Below are 24763 nucleotides of genomic sequence, written 5' to 3' on the forward strand. Positions count from 1 at the left end.
TTGGGAGGGTTTGGATTGGGATTGGGAGGATTGGGATTAGGATTGGGAGGGTTTGGATTGGGAATGGGATTCGGGAGAGGAATCGGGAGAGGAATCGGGACAGGGTCGTTGTTGTTGTTATTCGGTGGGTTTTCAGGAGTTTCGACAGGGCCTGGAGGAGGGTTCTGTCCGGTTACAACTGGGGGAGGTACAATGACAGGCGCATCTGGCGAATCCGTCGCGAAAACAGTGCCGGTGATGGTCGTTGACCCTTGAGGGAAGGGAATCATGCCGAGCCCAGGTTTCGCATCACAAGCGTCTCTCTGTGTGCAGAAAGGTGCCGCACAGCTTCCAGTAACCTCACAGCAATCCAGTGGCACTAAAACAGTGTCTCCTGGTGCAAGTTGAGCCTGTTCAAAGTGTTAGCACAGGTCAGTTGAGGCTTGTATCGTGATATACTTTGTCTGGGTTTGCCTCTTTGACACACTGAAGTTCGATCTGGCTTTGAAGGGCAAGATCCTCAATTGTCTGTGGTAAAATCTTGACCTGCAAGACAGGCGGGGTATAACCAGGGATCGATTGGTCCTGAGCTTTTGTGCTGCATGCGCATGCAAGCAGTACGGCTAATGCTCCAAGAGCGGCTCGCGGAGATAATCCCATGCCCAAACGCGTTTTGAGAATGCCTTATGTTTGGACCTGCCAACAAAAGAGAAAGCGTGCAAGAACTTGTTTCACTTAAGAAATGACGACTGCAATCCAAGAAGAAAGGACCTGAGGAATGAAAAGAAGAAAAAAAGAAAGGGAAGGGAAATGACCACAAACGAGAACTGAAGTGGAAATGATGCTTCTTAATTCTGTCGAGAGGATATGGAAATTGACATTCTTCTTATACCTTCCAACGGTAGGCTGTGAAGCTCCCAGAATACTATCTTCAGAACTTATGTTAGGCCATCCTCCAGGGGATCGCTATGTAGGAGGATGTAACATGCGCAACCGTGATGTTTGTCGCAAGATTCAAAGAAACGTACGTTGAGGCAGAGAAGACTCTATACTTGGAGTAAAACAAAGGGAACTGAAGATGTCATAGATAGCATATGACCTAAGCACGCGGTTTCGAATCTATGTTGAGGTAGATGCTGTTTGAGATTAATCCTGGAGGTCAGCTAAGTACACAGTGTTCTCGAATAGGTTCGAAGTGCTCGACTTTGAGAAATTCGAAACTCTGGGTGCACTGCACGTCATTCACCCTATGGTATCTGCTAGATTCCCAACCCCTCCATTGCTCCACTCGCCAAACCCAGGGAACCGCGTGGGCAAGGAAGCTCTCGTTGTCCCCGATTAGGAATGTGGTGACTTCCCAGGAACCTAGAGGAGCTGATGTCGCGAGACGCGGCAGGGAAATCTTGGCCCCTGAAGGGAGTGAGACAGAAGAGAGTCTTGGGAATAGGATTGTCCAAAGATGGCCGAGGCTACGCGCACTCATCATCGCGTCGTTGCTGCAGGAGCAGCACTATGTATAGCTATGGGGCGCATTCCCCCCAAGTATGTAAGGGTGTTGGGTTGTGAGAAGCGTGATATGAGACTTTCAGGTTGAACCAGGGAGAGGCGGTGCACTCACTAGCCACTTATCCAAATATGGAACATTGAAGGACTTCAATGCTCACATGTGATCGGACCAGGAACCACCAATCAAGTATTCTAACGAAATCTCGAAATACCAAGTTTTTAAAGGATTAATCCTTTTGTAAGCAAAGTAGGCGCCCGATAGGGTGCTGCCCATGTAGGTTTCATCTAATTTTGTAAGGTGAGAACACGTGCTGCATCTTGCCTCTGCGGCTTACTCTGGTTAGCGGCTAGTGTATATCCGGATCTAGAATCAGCAATCTCTATCTGGACGTGGCACCTTTCAGTCCTTTACGCAGAAACAGTTATCACTCTTCCCCAATGTCGAAATATCCTTCCACGCAAAATTAAGTCTAAACTCATGTACAGAACAATACAGCCCTCTGCCTCCCTAACCGCTCACGCAACCCTAAGCTGGCGCAGTCGCAACCTCCTTGGAGAGACTGCCCGACCTCTGTAACGACATTTTCTGCTATATCTCTGCAGACTTTCTGCTGCCAGTTCCCATAGCCGACAATTCCACTATTCATTTTACGTCGCTTCCGCGGTTATTAGAGCAACCTGCATCGCAAATTGTGCCGTGTCAAATACTCGCGTTCGGCGTTAATCGGAGATAAAATCTCTGTCCACTTTGTTCTGATGATTAGGGTATGAAGTGACGCGCCTGGATCTCAGTATACCACAGTACAAAGAATATCCGCTCCGAAACTACATACACAATAGACTCTCCTTGGAAAATTGATTTTTGAGCCGATGCTACCAGTTCCCGACGGTGCTCCCCACGTGAAACTGGTTCGGTGACGTGATGATATATATCCGCCCGCCATCGGTCCGAACGGGCGGCCTTTGCGGACTGATGGCCTCCGGATGCATAACGAAGGAAAGCGCGTCTGTAATGGAGCTTACTACTGTTCATTGTTCTGGACTTAGCTTCTGTTTTACATGTTGAATGGTGTACGGGTCATAATGTGGCCTTATATCCGTTAACAGCGCAGGGCACGACTTGCTATAAGGTTGGCCATATTCCACCCTTTTGCTTCGTGTATCCCAGAGTGTTTGGTACTGACTTCCTCCTGCTTTCTCGCTTGGGCAGCAATATCAGATTCTAGTCTTCCGACACTGTTTTATACAAGATGTCCTTCCTCTACTCCCAATTCCTTGTCTCGCTGCCCCGTCCCACCACCTCCTGCGCCGGAAAGACTGTCATCGTTACCGGTTCCAACGTAGGCCTGGGAAAAGAGGCTGCCCGCCACTTCGTCCGACTCGGTGCCTCATCCGTCATCCTAGCCGTCCGCTCCATCGAGAAAGGCGAAGCCGCGAAGAAAGACATCGAAGCAAGCACAAAATGTGCCAAAGGCGTTCTACAGGTCTGGAAGCTGGACATGCTATCCTACGACAGTGTTCTCTCCTTCGCCGAGCGCGCGAATAAAGAACTCTCACGTCTCGATATCGCGATTCTCAACGCCGGAACCGCAAGTGCCAAATGGACCATTGCCGAGCAGGACGAAAGCAACATTACCGTCAACGTGGTTTCCACATTCCTACTCGCATTTGCGCTTCTCCCAAAGTTGAAAGCGACAGCAAAGCAGTTCTCCACTCGACCGAACCTGACCATCGTATCCTCCGAAGTCCACGCCTGGGCCAAGTTCCCGGAAAAGGATACCCCACCCAACGAGTCCATCTTCGCGCGTCTTTCGCAAAAGCCTGATACCGGGAATCCGGACATGGGCGAGCGATACCAGGCCACTAAGCTCCTGGAAGTCCTGATTGTGCGCGCCATGGCGGAGGAAAAGTCCGCCGCATATATCCCCATTACTATCAATTACGTCAATCCCGGGCTGTGTCACAGCGAGCTATCCCGTGATCTCGGATTTGGGTTTGAAGTATTCAAGTTCTTCGTGGCGAGGAGTACGGAAGCGGGGAGTAGGAATCTGGTGTATGCGGGACTGCAGGGACCTGAAAGCCATGGGCATTACGTAAGTGACTGCCAGGTGCACTTGCCGAGCAAATGGGTCATGAGTACGCAGGGTTGGGAGGTGCAGAGGAGGGTCTGGAAGGAGATAGTAGAGAAATTGGAGAAGATCAAGACGGGGGTAACTAGGAGTTTGTCGGATGAGTGATAAGAGAGCGTCATGCGACTGAAAAGATCATGCAACGACACTTTGGGCGGCACTTAATGTAACTTCAGATATGAATGACTCCTGGCCTTTCACATAAAGCTACTATGAAATAATATTCAGCCGAATATGGCTACGTTTATCAATCAGCCTTCAAGGTTGCACATAGGTGATCAAGGGAGATGTACACCTGTATCCCTGCATCAACAAACCTAGGCTGTCTCTGGTCATACTAGTAAAAGGTGGTGATAGAAATCGTATCTCTATTCATCGACTACTACCATCTGGGGGCGAATAGAGGGCATCAGGTGCCCTTCCCTCCGTCTCTTCGTCGGCCGGACCCTCATGTTGGTTTGCTTCTGGATTTTGTCCCGTGTTCCTCGCTGTGTACGCGGTCACGTCCCCTCTCTCATTTCCCCGCCCCCCGACTGCCAGAATGTCCTTACTAGGATCGCAAAGCATACGGTCGCGTTCGCGTGAAACCGGCCTCCCATACCCAAATCCCTGGCGTCCGACGTCATGTCCTGTGCCTTCTGCTTGACTCCCCACTCCTTCTTCTTCCTCAGCCTTTCTCTTTCCCTTTGACTTTACCTCAGTTTTGCTCTCTGCCTTTGTTTGTCTCTTCCCAGCCCCATTCCCGCCCCATGTGGTAGATGAAATGGGAGTCAACTTGTTCCATAGGTCTACCATCGACAGGACAGCACCATCGCTATCCTCTGCAGAAATACCGGTGTAAGCAAGTCTCTGTTCCACCTTGTTGCGCACCTTGGTGTATACCACCAAATGGGTCTTCCAAAGTTGGGGCGGGGCCCCTTGGGAACGTTCTAGGACGACGTCGTACGCGTCTGCATTTAGACACGAGTCTGCTACGGCAAAGAGAGCTCGGCCTTGAGCTGTTTACATGTAAGTTGGATGCTTTAAGGTTTTGAGGCGGGCTATGTTACCGATTATGAGCGTCCGGAGATGCGCTTGGAGCGAGACCACCGTGTTCAAGGCGGAAAGCTGTTGAATTCGCGCTGACGGTTCCAAATTAAACTCCATCGTGGCTTGGTGCAAAGTAACTTGAGATTGGCGATGCAGATCCGGTGCCGAGAACTTAAGGTGGAGTCCAGATTTCGTCTGTAAAGTCATGTAAGCATTGGCGCCCATGTTTTTTATACAGCGGAAGATTGCTCCAATGATTGCTGATACCACATTATCATGTCATGGATGATTTGAATTCCATACAAGCTGCAAGGCAGAGACATGTGAGTAGGGCAGGCATGCTTTTTCGATATCGTTGCCAGAGATTCGTAAGGATCACTTGAGCAGGACTTCGCAAGGTCTGCCTCACGCTGTTTGCACATATATCTTTCACTCTCACGTGAGCTCAGTGGCTCTCAAGTCTGTTGGCTGACGCAATGGGCTCGAAGGACAGTAATTCGGGGCTTAGAGTGACGAGACCCACTTCGTATGCTTGTCTAGTAGAGGTACTCTATTCTTTAGACTCTAAAGCCACGATTCTATTCTATATTCTCCGAAAAGCTCCCAGGCCAGACTAGCTATTACTATCTCTAGCTGTATAAGATGCACCCTAATATATTATATTTGCTTACGATCAATGCTGTGAGGCTCAGCGATGAACGTGGAGGCATGTGTTCGAATTCGGGATATTGGGATCGATTCTCGTTTTGGTTTTGTGATCCATAACCGTAGCTGGACAAGTTCCTGTTTGGGCCGCCTGCTCTCTAGGTGATCCAATCCCCATGGCCATTACAAGTTTCGTCCATAGCATTCACATACTCTGCTATTCTCGCTACCATCCAACCAGATGAGGCAGTACTCAAGGTTCCCTCTCCCATTTCCTTTATGTTTTCATTCATCTTCTCGCATTTTGAAGCGGCCGCAGAATACTCCAAGCATTGCACTGTCGCCCTTCGACCCAATCGTACTTCACTCGAGACCGAACAACTGGCATTGCTGAACGAGAATTGCAAGCACGCAGGATTGCTCTCGCAGGCCAACCTGCATGTTTCGAAGGATGCGTGTGCCGCCCCGTCTTTCAAAACGTTCTCACTGAACTTAGGATTTACGGAATAATTGTCCCAGTCTTTTCTTTGACTGCTCAAATATGGATGTATGTGTCCTTTGAACACATCGGCATGCCGCAAGGGAACGCCGCTCGGACGCGCTCGATGCCACTCTTGTTCGAACTTCCACAATGATCGGATTTCGTTCTCAAGCATGTGATGGTAGGTGATCGCGGGATAACACCACGGCTGTCGGTCGGCCTTCGTGATATTGTGATCGAGCGTTGACACCGGGTCACCCTGGAAGTGAGGAAACGCCCACAGCAGTGGTACTTGGACATCCTTCAACACTTTGCCGAGAACCATGTCCCCAGCCCATTTCTCAATCGTATACTGATTATACTCAGCCATGTGGGCCCTCCAATGTTCCGTCACTCTTCTCATCGCAGCCGCCGATAGTGCGAACCCTGAACCGCCATGAGCGAACAGCACTTCGCCGATATACATCTGCTTGCCGATATAATACGGTTTTTCTGCGTCGAACTTCGACAAATACTCCAGCAGGTTGCCCCACATTAGGTACGTGTCCATCTCAATGAACACGAACCACTTGGCTTGGGGCATGTGCCGGAGAGCTTTATCGACCATGGGCAAAAACTTGAACTTGTCGAGCTTCCATCCTGGGTTGCCTAGAGAGCCCGACGGACCGCTTCCGCCGTGTTCCGTCCCGTCAATAAAGATGCCATCTCGACCCTTCGTCTTGAGTCGATGGTAAAGCTTGAAATCCGGGACCGAGTCTTTGAAATCTTGGCTAAGTTCATCAAAAACATCGTGGATATGGTGCCCCTCGACTTCTTCCTCGTAATCAGAATAGATGACATAGTTCGGTATGCAGCGTAATGTGGTTTCGAAATGGACTGGCAGCTTCTCGAGTATCTCGGTTGCCCCTGTCCGAAGGACGACTAGTATGTCCTTCTGAATGGGGTTTCGAGGACAATATAATGCGCTTTGTGGATGGCTTGATATGCCGGTACTAACTGTCGACCTGCGACAGAGATAGAAGAAAAGAGAGCAAATAACCAAAGCGATAATTCCGATACGATTTCGGCGTCGGAACGACACCCACGGCCTGGATGGGTGTGCCGGAAATTTGCTCCAACTTTGGTGAGCCACCTTTCCTGCACCCATCTTCAAGCATCAAAATTGAACCTGTTGCAACTCGAAGTTGGAGATGGTCAAACACATCTCGATCCGACAGTCGGCCTCGATGATGTCGACCGTGGCGTAGTGTTGGCCATCACTCAATCTCGTTCAGGCGCAGCAGGATTGACTGTGAGTGCTCGGCGCGATCCATGCTTCCCAGGGTTCAAAAGCCGGTTCCGTAATGCTGGAACACTGGCAGGGTGTGGCACAGCTGCAGGGCGCTTACGGTAGGAACTTTGGGGGCGACAAGCTCGAGTATTGATTGGCCTTTGCCCGAAAGCATAGATTGAAGCACATGCTTGCGCATAAATATTCCAACAATCGAATGCGGTTTACGGTAATGTCAAGAAGACGACTACACAGTAAGAGCTGTTATCACAGTAACGGCACCGAAAAAGATGTTTTCAAGACCCGTTGTTGGCCAGGTTTTGGCCATGTCTCCCTGCAGTACATTCACAGTCTACCACAAGATGCTACATCTTGTATCCGAGTCGTTCTCAAGAGAACTTGATGTCAGAGTACGCCCCACGTAAGCGTACATTTATCCGCTGCGGTACGGCAAAGGGCTCAGCCTTGCTTAACGTTAGATGAAACTCCTGGGGCGTAGCCGCAATGGATCTCCTCTCACTTGATCCTCCCCCGAGATACTACCTCTTCCACCGTACCATCAAACACAATATGAAGGCTCTTCTTTCTGAGTTTGCAATTCTGCCCTCAGCATCCCTTCCAACGCACCTCGATCCAAGAGACGAAGGGCGGATCTGGACGACACCTCAAGACTCAGCCAACGGTTCCTTCATTTTCCCGCGTGCATACCCCCTTGCTTTCCGCGAAGGCTCCAACATCAATATCTCATGGTCCACAAAGTACGAAAACATCAATCTGTATTTCTACCAGAGGGGAAAAGTTGCGGATTCGGTGCAACTCGTCAGTGAGTGAATCGACATGCTTGAATTCTCTTCACCTCTGCTAATAAACCTCAAGCTAACCTGGCAACTAACTGGTACCAATGGGAGGTCCGCGCACAAGAGACAAATCTCACAAACCCATTCGTCTTCAGAGTCGTCAACGCCAAAGGCACCGCTGAGGAGCGGACCAACGGCGGCTTCTGGAGCACCAGCTGGTATCTCACACGGGGCGGCGACACAAGTCAATCTGTGACGTTATCATCTTCAACAGTCTCCTCAACCACGGCCCCGTCATCCACAGCTTCCTTGTCGGGTACGACGACTGCACCTACAACGGGATCGAGTCAGACGAGTGGTACGCATGACAATGGGTTTCCGAAGGGTGCTATTATCGGGCTGACAATCGGACTTGTGCTTGCGGCCGCAATCATCGTCGCGGGAATATTGTACTACTTGAAACAAAGGAGGAAACGCAAAGACGCACTGTCATCAGTGCAGGTATCTGATGCAGCTGGCTATGGCGACAAGACTTACAGCCAAATGCGGTACGCACATCATCCAGTGCACGAGACCTTCACACAACCATCCGAACTGCACGGTGAGCCGCCTCGCCATGAGCTCCCAGGCTCGACGCGGAGCGAGGGGTAGGATAGGAGCATCAACCATACGTTTTGTAGAATATGAAATGAGAGTAGGAGTAAAGGAAAGATAGAGGGGCGAGATACGAAGCAAAATAGCGGAGGGCAAGGAATGCATTGTAAAACACACGGGGAGCTATTAGGGTGATGTTACCGTTTTGAAGACATGGTTGATTTGCTGAATTAACTACGCAAGGAGAATAGATACCTAGGCAACTTTGGTTGTAAGTGGAACCGTATTTCCTCACTCTCTCCAACCGTAGCGTGATCTGAGCTCGCTTGGTGGTACTTTACTCTTGTGGTTACTGAGCAGAGAACCGTAGAGTGGAGAACCATAGGAGTGCATGAGTTGTATAATAAGAACATTCGCAAAGATATAGCACTTAACCTTGCATGTTAGCCCCTGTGGATACGCATACACAGAGCGGCGCTCGTTACCTTCTCCAAAGGACCTGTTTTTCTGATACTGTTGGTAGAGTCCAAATCTTATGCAGTTATCCAGTCAAAAAGATTGTTTTCAGAGGAACACAGAAGTAGCGGCGGCAGCTTTGCAAATAAACAGTCGTTGTGGGTCGAGATATGATGTCTAAAGCTGACGTTTAAGATCGAGATGAAACTCGATGAACAAAGGTAGCAAAGTAGGCTGAAAGAAAGCCGAATGGTCAGGAGAAGTCGTAGACACCATACGTCCTGTTAGGGTTGTCCTTCATCGGAGCTTCTTTAGTCCTTTGCATGTATGAAGTAAGCTGGAGGAAGGAGATGGCATGGGACTAAGCGTGCGTAATGGGGGTAATTGTATTGTCTATTCGACGTGCGAATACGCCAACCAACCCCTATACCAAATTCAGGGTTTCATAATTCCACTGAGGAAAGAGCAGAAGTTTCTATCAACCGAAACCGCTGGCAAGTGTTTGACGTCACCTAACCGTTATAATTGCCTTAGGTATTGGAGTCATGCTCCTCAACAGCACCAGCACCTTCGTTCCTCCTAATCCCTGACCTTCATGTCTTGTCCTGACCTTGTGCTTGGTCAACCTCAATAACACTATGTCCCCGCAGGCTGCTCCGCCTCCTCCTACTAACAACGCCTGGAAAGATTCTTGGCTCATTGGGATCAATAGTCATTCCTGGTGCGCCAGCGGTGCGAGGCGAAGTGAGCTCTTCAGGACTTTGGACCTGGGATGCTTGTGCCTGCAGGTTTTGCGGGGGAACTACTGGGTCAAGCACCCCTTGAGTAGGCTGTGGGACTACAGTGACTCCGTGGTTGAGAGCCATAGAGCTACGCCGGGGCCGCTCGAAGTGCTCATCCTTGGTTCGTGTGGGCGAAGTTGGCTGTGTAGGAGCACCTGGCTGGGTTGGCGTGGCGGGAATACGGGCCTGTTGCGTGTGGAACACCGGTGATCCTTGATAGGCACCCGGTGGCAGTGCGAAATGTACGTGCTCTGCCAAATTGGAAGCGGACGGATTTGTGGGCAGTGAAGCGGCAGGGGAGCCTGCATGTGTGGCAAACGTCGACTTCGGCGTCTGGAGGCCAGGCGCGCTGCCGGGTTGCAGATTCGATGCAGTGAGGCTGTTCGCCCTGGTCTGGGTCCCACGCGTGTAACGATTGATCCTAGATTAATCAGCTGACGTCCAACTGCATTCACAGCCATACACTCACATCTCGAACTCTTGGGCCAAGGTCTCGTGTCGAAACGCCTCTCTGATGCTTGGGACATTCGATTTTGCCATGTCATTCCCGGCCACTCCAGGTAGATGGTAATTGTTTCCCAGCCAGCGCTGTTTGACAGTATGCTCAAATCCACTCTGCTCGACCGAATGCTTAGCAAGCTCGCACATATCCACAGCACTAAGTTTGTAGATCTGAGCTGCCACCGAATATTCTTCAATCAAGGGTTCTTTGGTAAAAGCGAATTGCAGAGGATCGTCCGTCGACAGGGATACATTCAGACCCCGTCTGAAGTAACTTAAGAATGGGTTCCGTTCGTATGCTAGAAAGAGCGCATTGTTGCTGAGGGGCGACATAGCAATGCCGATCTGCTCGAGGTAGAAGATGTACTGCAGAAGCGGTACCTTTCGCAGTAGAAGGCCGTGACTGATACTATGGCAGCATAGCGCGGCGGCAGCCAAGTGATCTGTGTCACCAGCTTCACCACAGTGCGGCCGAAGAAGGAAAGTGTTGAACCCCCGTTGCTTCCGCCAGTAATTCAATGAAGCCATATTGGCAAACAGGTAGTACATCCAGTAACTGTAAGGTGGATTCTGCTTTGAATTCCAGACTCTCGGTACGGGAAACTTCTTGTACAAGCGTCTTTCAACCTTGCTCTCATCATCAACGCTGTCAAAGCCTATCACTCTCTGCAGAAAGATGTGCAGTTTCGGATGGCTCGAGGGATCTTTGGTGACCTCGAAGAGAGGCTGGAAGACGTTCACGACGATCTGTTCGAAATTTTCCACGAGGTTTGTAGCCTTGTAGACGTCGTACAGGCGTGGGATTTGGATGAGCCAGCGTACATTTGGCGAGAACAGCTTATTGTCCACGACCCATGCCGCGAGCTTGTCCCACTCTGCAAGTTCGCGACCATATATGGAGATGCGCCATTCTACCATCTGATACTTGCTGGACTCCAGATCAGATATGACCTCTTTCGTGATTTCGGCGAGATAGCGGCCCTTGATAAAGTTGTCGGTTTTCAAGAATATTGTGCGCAGGCGGGATTCACCAATCGGGTTATATTTCAAGTTGAACTTGTCGAAGCGATGGAATGTATCGGTGTGAGCCTGCAGAGTCAGCACTGTATCAATCGAAGATGTCCGACTACTCACATGCATATCCAACGTGTCAATACTGAGATCGTAGGCGGTCAAATTGATCGACTCGAAGACCTCCTTGAGAGTCAAATGCTTCCCGTCGCGAAACAACACGATCTCGTCAGGCGACTTCTTCATCTTAGACTTGATGAAGCGGAGAAGATGCTTCTGGTTCATACATGCCGAATGGTGAACGTGCGTATCCACTTTCCTTACGTTATAGAAGTCTCGATGTGGCACTCTCTTGCTGTCGGCTATTTCCTGGTACTCATTAAGAAGATAGTAGAGGTTGAATTTTCCTTCCAGATACTGAAGCCTGCGGAATGCGAAACTCTTGCTGGGGCCATCAGATGAAACATCGAGAACAGTATCTAAATCGATATAAAAATCTCGCAGCGTGGGTATGGCCACAATCGGGGCATCGAGTTCTGCTGAGCTGTTTTCATAAACCTGGAAGACTCCACTGTCATCCAGGCGGAACGACATCTCGGAGGGCCCCGGTATTGGCACTTCCTCAATGTGAAAGTCCTCTCCAATATCTTTTCCCATCTTTCTGGGCGGTTTGGGCAATTCGCCGGACTCCACTAAGGCACTATTCTGCATACTATTCGTTCCATTATGACGTTCTTTCGAGTCGTCCCATACGGGTTCCGGGTGAGGCGGGTAGATCTTCCAGCTCGGATCGTCTTTGGGATTGTCCCCGGAGCCTTGCAGAGATAAACGGACATATTTGTGCCGGAGATCCAGCACCTTCTGCACATTGGTGTAGATGGTGCTAAGTTCAGCGGTGACCTCACTATCCGACATGGCGAAGCCACCAGCTCCTGTTCCTATTCCTATACCGGCGCCTGCACCATGTATGCCTTGACTTGTAAGGAGTGACGGCTTTTGCTCGTGCGGGAGCCCGGGGTGTCGAGTGTGGTCTCTGGCTTGCTGGTCGGCCTGTAGAAGCATATCTGTCGGAAAGGGACCTTGCGCAGAGGGCTGTGCTTGTGGTCGCGCTTCGTGTGACTGTTCCGGCTGTGACAAGCCAATGGCCAGCGCGGACTTTTGTGCCTGATTAGGAAGACTGATATTGCTCCTCCGAGAGTGAATGCTATCTTCTCTTCCAAGCAGGTCATTCCCCTCGCCGCCAGTGAAGTTGACAGGGAACGTCTTTGCCCGTAATATAGGGCTGTAACCATCTCCTGCTTGCGAACCTCCGAAACCCTCCAGTTGGTGCCGCTGATAGAACTGCCTTGCCTCGCTATGGCTCATCTGCTTCTCGGACGCATAATCGTAGTAGGCTGTTTTCTTCTGCTTATCGCGCGGTAGCATCCCAGCAGCTTGTGCATTGTCGACGGGGTCAGAGCCGTCGCCATCATGGTCTTCGCCGGCCGTACTTCCAGCAGCACCGGCTCGACTGTGGCCGTCTACTCCTGTGGACGAAGTATTCTCCTCTTCGTGGTCGGAGGACTCGCTATTCACGGCATCCTCCTCTTCGGAGGAGGGTAACTGCGGATCGTCGACATGGGCGGGGGTAAGGTCAGGAGACGCGTCGGGAGCGGTCGAGGCAGAAACTAAATCAAGCAAGCCGCTGTTAGAGCGCGAGTGAGCTCGTTGCACGCGTGTAGTGCGAAATACCTTTCATCATTCTGCGGCGCTGTGATAGTAGTGTTTGCGGACCCCATTGGAAATCTAAGTTACAGTCGTCCTGGGGGTGCCCACAAATGTGGCGCAGCGCGGGAGGTGGCGCCCTCCATCATGCGACAACGTCCACCAAAACACCCACCTGCTGGGCTACGAGAATCACACGCGCGCAATAAATCTCGAGGTCGTCCTACATGGTCCGGATGCCGTAAATGGTTGGAGATAGGATTGGAGCTTCGATATATGAATTACCGTATTGCTGTTTAGCGCCTTAGTACTTGTTTTCCTCGGCTCTTGGACGTTCGGAACGGGTAAAAGATGCCAGGCACATGCACCAATGTCTTAGTAGATGTATAGAGACTACCCTGATCTGCTTGCATGTGGCGTAAGAGAACAGAAAGATACACTGTGTAAAAGTGACTTTCATGGTGATCATAAACGGCTTCCTCTCTCCAATCTTCGTCACGGATGTTCATCGTAAATCTCACTAAAGAGCGAGGGAGCTAACTTTGGCGAAAATCTACCATAACAAATCTTACGCAATGCTTAGAAGGATCCCGGAAGATCGACTCTCGCATGGATATGCTTGGCAAGGCTAAAAAGACATCGGAGCTCCGTCTCATCAGGATCTAACATCATTCTTGACACTTCCGTCCTACTCCTCTAATTGCAAAGTCCGAGTCACGAGATGGGCGTTTGAGCTTCTGGCACCCTTTCTCCACTGTCACCAAGGTTTTCACGGAACAGTAAAGCGTAGGGTACCACCACACCCTAGGGCACGTTGGGGCACAGACTCGACCCTCTCCCCATTTCACAAAGCCGCCTATCAAGCATGCCCAGCATCAAAAATTACGACTAATCACTATTGGGCGGGAAGGTGCCTTGTATTATGTGCCTAAACCGGGTTACTTGCCTTGAGATCTCATTCCTTATGAAGAACCTCCGTAATCGGAATCCATTCCGGCTACAAGACGATGATAATCAATTCTGGCGCCTGTAACTTTCCCCACGTGCCCCATGTCCTCCGCTAGAATCGACAGTTCGATATTGGTGGTAGGGTTCGTCTCGAGACGGTTGGCGCAACCACTGATCTAGCGCGGGGGATTGCAGAGCATTTCCCTGGGATTGTGGCGTTGTTACGATCGTACTTTGAGTGTTCCCTGCCGCCTGTGGTTACCGTCAGTTTCCAATTTGCAGAAAGATGAAGCCGGAAGTAGAATCTTACTGGCTGGGATGCCCTTGAAGCAGTCCTGTCAACAGCATGAGGCATGGCCGCGATTCGAGAAGCCGGCCGTATATTTGATAAAGAGTGAGGGTCAACGTTGGTATGGCGTGGTTCGAGTTTCTGTGCACTTAAGAGGTGACTGCTCAGGGTTGCTTTTTTCCACGGAGCTTCCAGGCCATTATTTGTACGAGACTTTGAACGCAGTTTCAGGATCCATCCGTCCTTTGATATGTCACCGCGTACATAGGCCGGACAGGAGAAGTTGTCTCGGAAAGGGCCGCCCCAAGGCCCGTATTGACGTTCTTGGACGGGCCTCAGCCAAGGGGTGTACAAGGTTATGAGCTTCACGGACTCCTAATGTATCCGCATCTGTTCAATTGTTATCTGTGCGCATCTCGAATAGGAGTTCGTGAAGGTGAACTCAGTGCTCAATCTCGTCGGGAATGATTCATCCGTCTGCACGATGTAGCGGATATTGCCGGCCTGCACGTTATCCGATGTCAATATCCGGAGGCATTGTGAGGACAACGAAGGAACGGGTCTATCTGGAATCCACGTTCTGTAAATGAGAACGAAAGCCTTCGGGATTCGGGACCTCGGAGAATCTATAAGGGAGTGTCTCCCATGCACTTCAACGGCAAGCTGGACAATGGCCATAGGTAAAGTCCGGTCCACCTGGATTTGGGGGCTGACTATCTACAGTTGGTGACAGTGTATACGAGTGACGGGAAGAATATTTTCCCATGTTACCTTTCAACGTCCAGTCGTTGTCCACATATTCCAGGAAGGGCTCAGGAAGCCCCAGACGGTTATAAATACTTGCCTTTTGTCTAATCAAATCCTAAAAAGCTGTTATTGGTCACACCGTGCCCTTACCATGCTGTCGTGATATAAAGCTTTGGCCTCCGGCGCCATACAATGCTGTCTCTTCTTGGTGGGCAGCATTCACACGAAAAGCCGTAAGGATAACCTTTCATGCAGGTGACTACCGTGGTCCGTCACGGAACTGATGAGGTGGAGACTTCCCGGCCGTTGAGGCTTCCATGGTCGCAGATGCCTTGGCGGCATAATCTATGCAGCTTGACCAGTCAAGTGCTTGCAAAGCCTGCGAAGCCGGCAGTGAATCTATTTTCGCCGTCCGCAGTTCCCTGCACGGTATGACCCAAATATTTGGGACCGGGGTTTGAATAGGGTCTGGTCGGATTCCGGATAGTACTCTGGCTGTAATATCCATCCGGAGCTCTATGTACAGCTTTCACGGATCATGGCACTCTGAATCTAGATAACAAGGTGATTCGCACTCGCCCTTCCACATCGTAACATATCCGGAACTGCCCATCAAACTAGGATAATCTCTGGTACTGGCCTTGTACGGCTTTGTCGGCCGAGACCCAGGCCCGAGAATAGATGGAAATAGCACAGGCACATCCTTGAGCGCGTTCACCATACCCTGGACCGGATTGTACGACCGCTGTAGCCTTGGTTTCACCGGTCCCGGATCGTGAGGACGCTGCAGATCTGTTTCACCCGATCGATGACCGCCGTACAGGCCATTCTCTGTCTCAACAGAGACATCATTGGATAGCCGCAGCTGCCTGTCTCAGATAGCACGGCTCTCTATGTCCTTTCAATCACCGTCCGACTCGCAATAGCATTGTGCGACGCTCATGGCAGGCTCTCATGTCCCTTCCCTTTCCGGTCATCCAATCCGCCCTGGATGATACTATACCTTCACATGTGGATTTGACAGTATGCCATGACTCGCCTGCCTAAGGGTGCTTTTGCTAACTGATGGTAGGTACTTCTCAGGCTGTGAAAGACACAGTTCTCTTCCAATGCTTCCCAGTCCTCTCTTTTCATGGTTTCTAGAACGAGCCAATCAGGAGAATTGAGTGCTCCATAGGTGCGTTAACCCTTCGAAACCAAGAGTTGGTTCACAATCCGGACTTACACTTACAACTCAGCCAAACCAACATTGCCCCAGTCCGTGACGATGTCGAAGGGCACGGTAATCGTAGCATATCAGGCCACTTGCCCAAAGTTCTTCTGTGACCGCAGCAACACAACAGAAGAATGTCGGGTTTGTCTTGCACCCATATGAAAGCAGAAACGTAGAGACCACTGCTGCACTACTCGGCCCAGCACTACCCGACCTCGAACTGCTCGGTCTTTCGGTCGTAGGATGAGTTTCAGAAACACACACATCTGATCACCCAGCCTGAAAACGGGCAGCCATCCGTCCGGCAGACTTTAAATCATTTCCACAGTCGAATAATGCCAATCCTGGTGATCCCTCTGATTACTCCTATCTGTCTCAATTTGGCACCAAAAATGGGGGTGATCGTGGGAAGAGGTGACAACGGACCACAAGTTGCGATGCTAACAATAGCACGCGGGGTCTGCCATATAGCAGAACAGTAACGGTTTCCGGCTCATCCCATGTCTCAGTTTCTATGGAATGTCTCGCTATGAATGCATATGCGTGCGCCATTAACATCTTCACTCATTATTGGGCATTTTTCAGTCGGATGTTTCGTTTTCCTTTTCGCACAAGTCGGTGTACTACCTTTCGCTTATTTCATCAAGCACAGCCCTACGGATGAGCGAGAAGCCGCACCGCGTTGCCATTCCGCCGGGAAAAGGATATTGCTGAACTTGGTAGTACATTGTGGGCTAGGCCCCGGCCTTGTGAGGCTGCTTGAATGCAAACATGAGGATTGGTCAATTCAAGCCTCCTGGCGACGACAAGGGACCAACGGAAAGCGAGATAATCAACAAAGATCGGGGTGCCATCGAGACAGAAGCTCACGGTTGCGGTTCCTATACTTACAATCTGGTATGCCTGGTCTAAAACAATGGCTTTTTAAAGATGTGAAGACAAACTCGCGATCACAGATGCGCCAAGACGGGAGGGGCTTCGGAAGCGGCGAAACTATAATCCATGCCAAGCTTGGCCCGAGCTCCTTCTCCTTCTGCCATAGACGTTCATCTCCCGCAACCCCAACACAACAACAACAACATCTCCTTTCGCCCGCCACCCCTTCTCTGCGAACGCCGCGCCATGATGGCGCTCACTGCCGATCAGAAGCGCTTGAAGGCGACGAAGTTCCCTCTTGAATTCGACAAAAAGGTGGATATCGAGAAGGTCAACCTCGACATCATCAAGAAGTGGGTTGCGGAGAAGATTACTGCAATTCTCGGCGACGATGACGATATTGTCATTGAAACGTGCTACAATCTGCTGGAGAAGGAGCAATATGTGAGTACGATGCTCATTGCTTCATTTCAGGTGCTAATGCGAAATACAGCCCAAGATCAAGGAGATCCAGATTCAACTCGAGGGCTTCCTCGACAAGGACTGCCCGCGGTTTTGCAAAGAACTGTGGAATCTGATGCTCAGCGCCCAGGAAAGTACTGCGGGTGTGCCAAAAGAGTTGCTAGAAGCGAAGAAGCTCGAACTGCAAAAAGAGCAGGTATTGTTATCTCACTCTCGCCTCACGCGCATCACACTAACGCACCACACAGGCATCGAAGGCAGCTGCCGAGAGCCGCAGACGACAGGCACACAAGGAAGAAGACGAGATGATCAACTCTTTCCGTGAAGATGAGATGACTGCACGCAGGGACCGGACCGGTCCTGGAGGACGTGGGCGTGGTCGGGGCCGTCGTGATGACCGCAATCAGCAGCGTAGACCACCGCGCCACACTTTTCCGCTTCGACGCGATAGTGACTCTTATGTCCCTCCTCCCCGAGGACGTGGTCGGAACAGATCTGCTGAGCGGGGCCGATCTCGTTCTGCTGAGAGGTTCAGGTCTCCTACTCCCCGTCGTGACCATCGCGGTACTTCGTCTGAGCGCTCGCGATCTCCTCGCCCGTCGCGTCGCGGTCGTAGCCCTTCTCTGAGTCGCTCAAGGTCTCCGGTCCGCAGGCGACGTCGTCGATCACCATCATCGAGTCGCACTCGGTCCCCTCCTCGCAGGAGGCTTCGTACTACTTCGCCAAGCCGCTCCAGGTCTCCTCCGCGCAGGAGGCTTCGTGCTGCTTCGACAAGCCGCTCAAGGTCTCCTCGTGACCGGTCGCCTTCACCTCGTCGCGCCCGTCGCTCTTCGACTAGATCTCGTTCTCCGCGCGGTCGCTACAGCAGGAAGAGGCGTAGGAGTTCGTCGTATTCGCGAAGCCGAGATAGAGCTTCCAGGAGGCATCATTCCCGATCTGCAACCCCGCGAGAGAAACTGAGCTCACCATCACCTAGGCGTAGCCTCACACGTTCACGGTTTCCTCCAAGGCACAGGGGCCGTCGCTATGAATCAAGGTCAAGCACTTCTGCGCGGTCGGTCACTCCCAGATCTAAGCGGGTGAGGGAGGATGAGCGTCCTCCGTCTGCACATTCCTCCGAAGAGAGTTTATTGAATACAAGGGCTGATGTTCAGAAGCGCAAGCGCTCCAGGAGTTCAAGCAGATCAACATCTCGAAGCAGGTCACCATATAACAGACGTAGGTTTACACGGTCTCCAAGGTCCTCGTCGCCAGGTGAATCCCCAGCGTAGAGGGTTCATGCCTCCTCTTTTCAGAGGCTTGCGTAAGTTTCGATCCAGGATCATTTGTCCCCTCTTATGCATAAACTACACCAACTCTTTTCAGCAACCAGGACAACGACCCGTTTCTGAGGGACAGCGGATTTATGGCTATCGACAATGCCAGACCGCCAATTGTGATGTGGCGAGTGTCTTCAGTATAGAGCACGTCCTAGGAAAGCTTGGTTATCGGAGGGGCTCAGTTTTCACCGAGGGGACCGACTTACTTGCATGTGTGACGGGATGGTTTAGGACTTCTCTTCCTCGACTGTTGAAGTTCTCTTCACATGGCGTCTTTGGGAGGGCTAGCCATTTCATGGCTCATTGGGGGTGGATTTTCGGGTCGACTTTCTGGCTTCAACCTTTGCGTCTCTTGCATTGGGCAGCGACCACACTGATATCGTCGAGCTTGCCTAATGAACGATCAATAATGCTTACCTCAGAAGGGACGTACTTCCCGGTACTCACCTCCTTCAATAGACAAACCTTCATCAATTGCTTTCTCCATATACGGGCTTTCAGCAAATGGGTCTTCGGCAATCTTCCTCGCAGCGTTGAGCAGTTCCTGTGCAACAAAGCGCATACCATCCGAATAAGTTTGCTCCGCGGGGTCTTTGCCCTCATTCACCTTCCCCGCCTCATTCTCCCACTTGTGCATGCTGTTGACCACGGTCTCGACGACCTCGTGCTCCCACAGGTTGTCAATTACGCCGTCCGTCATGGCTAGCACAACGTCATCTTCCTCAATCTCCACCCTATCCACCACCGCGTCACGTTGAGGTGTGTCCGGGCTGTTCGTCCCCAGCTGCCTCGGACAATCAAACCAATGCCACTGCTCCGTCGTCTTGAATATAACTTCTCTGCTCCTTGGCCTCAGCACCATGATCTGGGAATCTCCCAGTTGGGTGACCCATAGGACGGGGTGAGGGCTACTGTTTCGCTCGGCGGTGAGGAGCGCGGCGCAAGCGGTGGTGGTGCCGTACCATTCGTTCGGGGAAGAAGTGGCTTCTTTGGTGCGTTCGAAGGCGCGTTGAAGGTAAGCGATGTTGTCGGGTGGGGGCGCGTCTTTGGACGACCCTGATAGATCTGCGGCGTCGGCCTCCAGGGACCAGAAGTGGAGTATTAGGCGGGACCAGAGGCTGATTGAGGAATTAGCAAGATGTGTCCTATTATGGGATGTTTTCATCCGGAAACACAAGGGGAAGACGAGAACAGGACGAAAGGTACAACATACGCAGCATGACCCTTCTCTTTCTGCGCCCAAGCTCCCACGCCATCGTTCGCGCCTATAAAGTTCTCCCCTACTATCACCGCGTCGTCGCCATTTGTCACGCCGCGAATCAGCTCCCCGTTGACGGTTGCGCGTCGATCGCGCGACCTGTTGTGTGTGCTGAGCGGCTCGGAGAAGCTGCCTGAAGGGTATGACAGAAAGGGGGGAGGAAACGGTCGAGAGGGTCGTTTTGCGTAGAGGGCATATCCGGCTTCGAAGTAGAAGGGGGATTTGGGTTTGGTGGAGATTTCTGTGGAGGAGGAGTTGTGTGAGGAAGAGGAAGGCTCGTCATCGGGATACGGTAGTGTGTACGTCCCTACTCGCGGTTCCTGTCTCGTGCGTGCGGCGAAGCATCGTCTGCTTTGAGGTATGGGAATGCAGAGGCGAGGGCATAAACGGAGGAAGTGAGACGGGTTCGGGGCACGGAGAACGGGTTGGAGCAGGGCGGCGAAGGAAGAGGGGTTGCGCAGCTGGGGAGCAAGAGGGAGCATGGAAGCTGTGGGTGCGGAGCCGGAGCGAGGACGACGCTTGTAGCGCAGTGCAGAGAGGGCGACAGGGGAGAAGAGGCGCGGGCCTCGTGGCTTGGTGTTAGAGGAGCTTCAGCTCAGATTCATGGCGCGGGGGAGTTGGGCCGCGATAGCTGATAGTGTGTAGAAGAGTGGTCGTGGGAGATATGCTGAAACTCGGGGTTGCCTGGAATGGATTGGAGACTGTGGAAGGGAGGGAGATAATGACGACGTTGCGCGTGGCAAGAGCAGTAATCTGTGAGGAGTGCTGACTTGGTGATGATTAGTGAGGTTGTCGTGGGGGCAACCCCACGCTTCTAGAGTCCTACCTCGTCCGGCATATTTCAGAGATATAGCATCTACCTATCTTACACAGTACACCACATAGAAGTGCTTTGCAAGTTTTAGTAAACTTTATGTCATTACAGAAAGAATTTCGAGGTTTGTAGAAGTGATGGTCATCCTTGTTGTGTATTCACGACAAGGCAGGTTGTTGAGCAAGCAGAGTTCCTACTAGATATATGTATCGTTTATATGTATCCATCCATCCCTTATATGCAATTACGCTATAAAAATTCAAGCCGGCAAGTTCAAACCCAATCTCAACGCCGCCGCTATGTCAAAACTGAAGAGGGAAAGACCTGAATTATCCCGGTTCGTAGAACCATCGAAAGGGACCTGGAAAATGCGACGCTTCATGCATATGCGCTTTGCCAGTAAAGGATAACGAAACCTTTCGACGCCAGCACACAGGAAAGAGGAAAATGAAAGCCTTGCAAAAGAATACAAGATATACCTTGAAGAAAAAGGAAAACCGCAACATAGCAGACAGTGACGAACCCGACGAACCCGGAACATGAACGCTGCAACAGTAAGAAACCGATGGGAAGAAACGAAGGGAAAATGAAGACTCCACGTCTGCAAGGCCATACCCATTCTCTACGCCTCGCTGTTTCTTCTCTCACTGGCACTCTCCATCGACCCCTGCGCACCAAAACCTGTCTCCCAGCTCCCCCTCTCGGTCAACCTCTCTGACCTCCTCCTCAACGAGCGCGCTCTCGGCATCGAAGAGTTCGATCCCGCCAAAGAATTATGCGAACAGCACACTGAACCTCCAGCCAACGGACTATTTGGATATAGCCCCTTGATAGCCGCGCTACGGCTTTCGCACATGTATCTGCTATTGGAGCTCCTCATGCTTTGCTCCGACAGTGATCGATCACACGAGCAAGGTCGGTGGGACTTGTCGTCGGTTGAAACAGTGGTAGACTTGCTGGTGCTGAGTGCGTATCCGCTTGTCCTTTTGGTTGTTTCTTTCTTGAGCTCCTCGTTTGATGTTTTGGGCGCTGAGCCGGAGCGGCGAGAGGGAGCTGTTGCGGACTGATTGCGGCTTCGGTGGCGTGTGAGAGCCTCAATCTCGTCTTCGGCGGGGAAGAGGGGCGACGGGGCTCGTGATCGAGGGGGAGTGGGGAGAGTATGCGAAGAAGATTTGGTGGAGGCTGCAGATGGAGCATGGAAAGGAGGGATGATAGCGCTCTCTCTTGGTGATGGGGGATTGGTTGCGGTCGGGGTCTTGGAGGGCGCTGCAGAGGCTATTGACTCAGGCGGGGGAGGTGGGTCTGGTGAAGTGGAACTTCCAATTGGAACCGGAATAGGGCGAACATATGGGGCTGTTGACGATTTTGAGCTTCGGATGGAGGGACTGGTGGACCGACGAGACGACTCCGATGGTGCTGTTGGTGGTGGCATCGAAGACGGAGAGGGCTCATCAGCGATACTCTCTGGGGCTTGCGACGGGGCGTTGTTTGCAGGGGAGTTTGAAGCCACAGATTTGTCGGCGGGAGGAGGTGCGTCGACTGATTTTATGTCCTTCACACTTCGCTCGGCCGATGATTTGTGGGATTTCACTGAAGGTGCTGGTGACTTGCGCGAGGCTTCCGAGGGCGCAGCAGGAGTTGCTTCCGGCGAGGTTGATTGTCCACCCTCAGCGGCCTTGGTTGGTGCAGGTTGTTCGGCGGGATCGCCTGGGACAGAATAACTGATAGGACCCGGCACAGGACGCACATAAGAACTTTTGGAAGACTTCGTGGACTTCAGAGAGGGAGTAGCCGAACGGCACAGGAACTCCATAGGATCGATCGGTGGCGGAGGGGGCGTGGACTCCGTCTCAGGTCCGGCCGTCTCCTTTTCACCTGACTCAGATGGTCCCACCTCAGGAATGGGAGCAGGAGGGTCTTCCGGTGATGCTGACGGTGTTGCGACTTTGTCAGACTCAGCTGTTGCATCGCCGTCCGCTTCAACGCCCATTTCAGGAGTGGGAGCTGGAGGGTCTTCCGACGACGGAGGCGGCGTTGCGAGTTTCTCAGACTCAGCTGTTGTATCCCCGTCCCTTTCAGGGGCTCCCATCTCTGAAGTGCGAGCAGAAGGGTCTTTCGGGGAGGGAGGCGTCGTTGCGACTCTCTCAGACTTAGCTGTTGCATCCCCCTCTGCTTCAGGAGTTCCTATCTCAGGAGTAGGTGGAAGAGGGTCTCTCGGCGGTGGAATAATGGGCGGTGGAAAATCAGCAGCAGTCGGGGACGAAGTGGTGGTTGGTGGCATACCGGCTGCTCTTAGTTCCTCACGCCTGACCTCCACGCACCTCGCATCATCATACAAAGCCAACCCGTGATGATAGATGAAGTCTTCCACTTTTCCATCTTCCGACGCTTGCAAGCTCTCGTGCTTGGGTTCTCGATGAATGACCGGGAAGAGTCTGAGGAGAAGCTTCGGTGCTTCATCTGGGATTGCCGTGCCCGCGAGTGATGCAATGGGGGTATCTTCGGATTTGTACGGCGGCCAGAAATCAGGACCAGTGAACTCGTGCTTGTCATCATGTACGGCCGGCATAGTAGCCGTGATGAGCTCCCTCTCGAGACGAGCAAAGCGCCATGTCTCAGCTGCAAGCTTCACGATTCTTCTGACAGCAATCCTGATGCCTTCCTCCTCTTTAGGATCAGCGAAGTGCTTGATTTCGGCAACGATCTCATCGACCACGGTGCCGGCAGCAGTGTTTATTCTTTGCTTGGCGCCACTACTTGTGAAGGCAGCGAGAAGCGTCTGCTGTCGCCATATTGCTTCCTTTCGAGTGCTCTTCTCTCGAATGTGATTGCTCATCGCAAGGAACAGCGAATCTGCTTTGTCGTAACGGCGTCCAAGACTGAACAAGAAAGGTCCGAATACTCTGAAGGTTATCATAGCGGACACGATATGTGCGATGTAAGCTGTGCGGAGTTGCCTGGGAAGGTCAGTTGCTGTTGAGGATGTAGATAAACGACGTACCGAGAAGCGGAAGTGTTGCCGAGGAACGAGGGCAGCTCGGGAGGTATCTTCTCGAGGACATTGGGGGGCGGAGTAATCGGTAAATGGACAAAGTGGGTTGTTGCCAGATCCATGATCTGCTTCTGTAGTTGCGAGAAGGAAACCAGACTGCATACACTGACTCAGCATTCGCTCAGTAGAGGGCAACGGCAACAGTGCAGGCGACGATAACGACTCTTGCATTTAAAAGGGGACAAAGTGCTAACAGCTTTTCCAGACGGCGCCAAGGTCTTAATGAACAGTCCATAATCATCGTCGCGGCTGTCGTACGACAACAACGTGAACAGGGATCTCCAGTCAGTACTTACTAGTATGTATCACCCTTGCTCTTGATTTCAGCAATGTCTCCGTAGCATTCCATCAGCTTTTCCAGCCTAGCCTTCTCGCTTTCGAGATTGCCAGCAACGCTCCTAATTACTTCCTTCTCCTTCTCGCTCTCCGCCTTCAGTTCATCAAATTTCTTCTGAAGCTCTTCCAAATCTTTGGTCAGCTTCTCCACCTTGGCCTTCTCTTCTTCGGCTCTGCGGTTCGCTTCGGCATGTAGCTCGATCCAAGCCTTGTCCGACTCTTCCTTCTTCTGCTTGTACTGCGTCTCCAGGAGCTGGCGTTGCTCCTCCCAGCCTCTCTGCAGACTCTCTCGATCCTCTTGATGGGCTTTCGTAAGATTTTTGCGATCGATTTCCCAAAGCTCTCTGCTCTCACGCTCTTGCCTGAGGGCCTCCTCACGATCCTTCTGAGCCGTGCTCAACTTGGTTTCAAGCTCTTCTCGAACCTTCTCAAAATTCTCCTCTCGCTCACGCTGTTGTCTCTGATGCTCGGATCGTAACTCATCCTTCTCTCGCACAAAGGCCGCTGCTGCTTCTTGCCGCTGGGTCTCCGCAATCACGTCTGCTTCTTTCAACTTCTTGTCGAA

General features: G+C 51.7%; 9 protein-coding genes across 9 annotated transcripts in view; 3 read left to right on the plus strand and 6 right to left on the minus strand.

Annotated features, from left to right (window-relative positions):
* EI97DRAFT_247810 (subtilisin-like protein) overlaps positions 1-424 on the minus strand; it is a 3410-nt gene extending 2986 nt beyond the window's left edge. Inside the window, exon 1 of the mRNA XM_033794109.1 lies at positions 1-424. This exon is cut by the window's left edge and continues 673 nt beyond it. Within this exon, the coding sequence (XP_033655724.1) occupies positions 1-269 (269 nt within the window). The 5' untranslated portion in view covers positions 270-424.
* Positions 425-2499: 2075 nt separating this feature from the next.
* On the plus strand, positions 2500-3864 carry EI97DRAFT_431453 (putative short-chain dehydrogenase). Its single transcript, XM_033797938.1, has one exon. It carries the CDS (start codon positions 2736-2738, stop codon positions 3720-3722), a length of 987 nt encoding a protein of 328 aa, XP_033655725.1. The 5' UTR covers positions 2500-2735; the 3' UTR covers positions 3723-3864.
* A 122-nt stretch (positions 3865-3986) lies between these two features.
* On the minus strand, positions 3987-4766 carry EI97DRAFT_499693 (uncharacterized protein; the record flags this gene model as incomplete). The annotated part of the gene is made up of 2 exons (XM_033802620.1): positions 4664-4766; positions 3987-4612 (listed from the first exon to the last, which is right to left on the minus strand). The coding sequence occupies exons 1-2, from the start codon at positions 4758-4760 to the stop codon at positions 3987-3989; spliced, it is 723 nt and encodes a 240-aa protein (XP_033655726.1). The 5' UTR covers positions 4761-4766.
* Positions 4767-5214: 448 nt separating this feature from the next.
* Positions 5215-7016, minus strand: EI97DRAFT_431454 (uncharacterized protein). Its single transcript, XM_033797939.1, has one exon. The coding sequence runs from the start codon at positions 6914-6916 to the stop codon at positions 5447-5449; it is 1470 nt and encodes a 489-aa protein (XP_033655727.1). The 5' UTR covers positions 6917-7016; the 3' UTR covers positions 5215-5446.
* A 527-nt stretch (positions 7017-7543) lies between these two features.
* EI97DRAFT_499695 (uncharacterized protein) lies at positions 7544-8554 on the plus strand (the record flags this gene model as incomplete). Its single annotated transcript, XM_033802621.1, has 2 exons — positions 7544-7862; positions 7916-8554. 2 exons carry the CDS (start codon positions 7544-7546, stop codon positions 8485-8487), a joined length of 891 nt encoding a protein of 296 aa, XP_033655728.1. The 3' UTR covers positions 8488-8554.
* A 697-nt stretch (positions 8555-9251) lies between these two features.
* On the minus strand, positions 9252-13251 carry EI97DRAFT_394343 (AMP deaminase). The gene is made up of 4 exons (XM_033796297.1): positions 12912-13251; positions 11304-12847; positions 10138-11258; positions 9252-10089 (listed from the first exon to the last, which is right to left on the minus strand). Exons 1-4 carry the CDS (start codon positions 12919-12921, stop codon positions 9480-9482), a joined length of 3285 nt encoding a protein of 1094 aa, XP_033655729.1. The 5' UTR covers positions 12922-13251; the 3' UTR covers positions 9252-9479.
* A 3955-nt stretch (positions 13252-17206) lies between these two features.
* Positions 17207-18379, plus strand: EI97DRAFT_456627 (PWI domain-containing protein; the record flags this gene model as incomplete). The annotated part of the gene is made up of 4 exons (XM_033800747.1): positions 17207-17401; positions 17451-17615; positions 17668-17983; positions 18057-18379. 4 exons carry the CDS (start codon positions 17207-17209, stop codon positions 18377-18379), a joined length of 999 nt encoding a protein of 332 aa, XP_033655730.1.
* Positions 18380-18944: 565 nt separating this feature from the next.
* On the minus strand, positions 18945-20725 carry EI97DRAFT_431458 (uncharacterized protein). Its single transcript, XM_033797940.1, has 3 exons — positions 19952-20725; positions 19186-19856; positions 18945-19130 (listed from the first exon to the last, which is right to left on the minus strand). The coding sequence occupies exons 1-3, from the start codon at positions 20476-20478 to the stop codon at positions 19075-19077; spliced, it is 1254 nt and encodes a 417-aa protein (XP_033655731.1). The 5' UTR covers positions 20479-20725; the 3' UTR covers positions 18945-19074.
* Positions 20726-21171: 446 nt separating this feature from the next.
* Positions 21172-22991, minus strand: EI97DRAFT_431460 (uncharacterized protein). The gene has a single exon (XM_033797941.1). The coding sequence runs from the start codon at positions 22897-22899 to the stop codon at positions 21433-21435; it is 1467 nt and encodes a 488-aa protein (XP_033655732.1). The 5' UTR covers positions 22900-22991; the 3' UTR covers positions 21172-21432.
* Positions 22992-24763: the final 1772 nt, after the last annotated feature.

Source organism: Westerdykella ornata (genome assembly GCF_010094085.1).
Source record: "Westerdykella ornata strain CBS 379.55 unplaced genomic scaffold EI97scaffold_5, whole genome shotgun sequence".
NCBI lineage: Eukaryota > Fungi > Ascomycota > Dothideomycetes > Pleosporales > Sporormiaceae > Westerdykella > Westerdykella ornata.

What these genes read in the sequence shown, in the direction of transcription:
- EI97DRAFT_431453 (XM_033797938.1), top strand. Translation starts at nt 2,736, where the DNA reads ATGTCCTTCCTCTACTCCCAATTCCTTGTCTCGCTGCCCCGTCCCACC.
- EI97DRAFT_431454 (XM_033797939.1), bottom strand. Translation starts at nt 6,916, where the DNA reads ATGGGTGCAGGAAAGGTGGCTCACCAAAGTTGGAGCAAATTTCCGGCA.
- EI97DRAFT_394343 (XM_033796297.1), bottom strand. An exon ending in TTGACACGTTGGATATGCAT is followed by an intron (nt 11,259 to 11,303) that starts GTGAGTAGTCGG and finishes CTGACTCTGCAG; the next exon opens with GCTCACACCGATACATTCCA. An exon ending in TTGGCCCAAGAGTTCGAGAT is followed by an intron (nt 10,090 to 10,137) that starts GTGAGTGTATGG and finishes TGATTAATCTAG; the next exon opens with GATCAATCGTTACACGCGTG.
- EI97DRAFT_431458 (XM_033797940.1), bottom strand. Translation starts at nt 20,478, where the DNA reads ATGCTCCCTCTTGCTCCCCAGCTGCGCAACCCCTCTTCCTTCGCCGCC. An exon ending in AAAGAGAAGGGTCATGCTGC is followed by an intron (nt 19,857 to 19,951) that starts GTATGTTGTACC and finishes TTCCTCAATCAG; the next exon opens with CCTCTGGTCCCGCCTAATAC. An exon ending in AGGTTTGTCTATTGAAGGAG is followed by an intron (nt 19,131 to 19,185) that starts GTGAGTACCGGG and finishes ATCGTTCATTAG; the next exon opens with GCAAGCTCGACGATATCAGT.
- EI97DRAFT_431460 (XM_033797941.1), bottom strand. Translation starts at nt 22,899, where the DNA reads ATGGGAGCCCCTGAAAGGGACGGGGATACAACAGCTGAGTCTGAGAAA.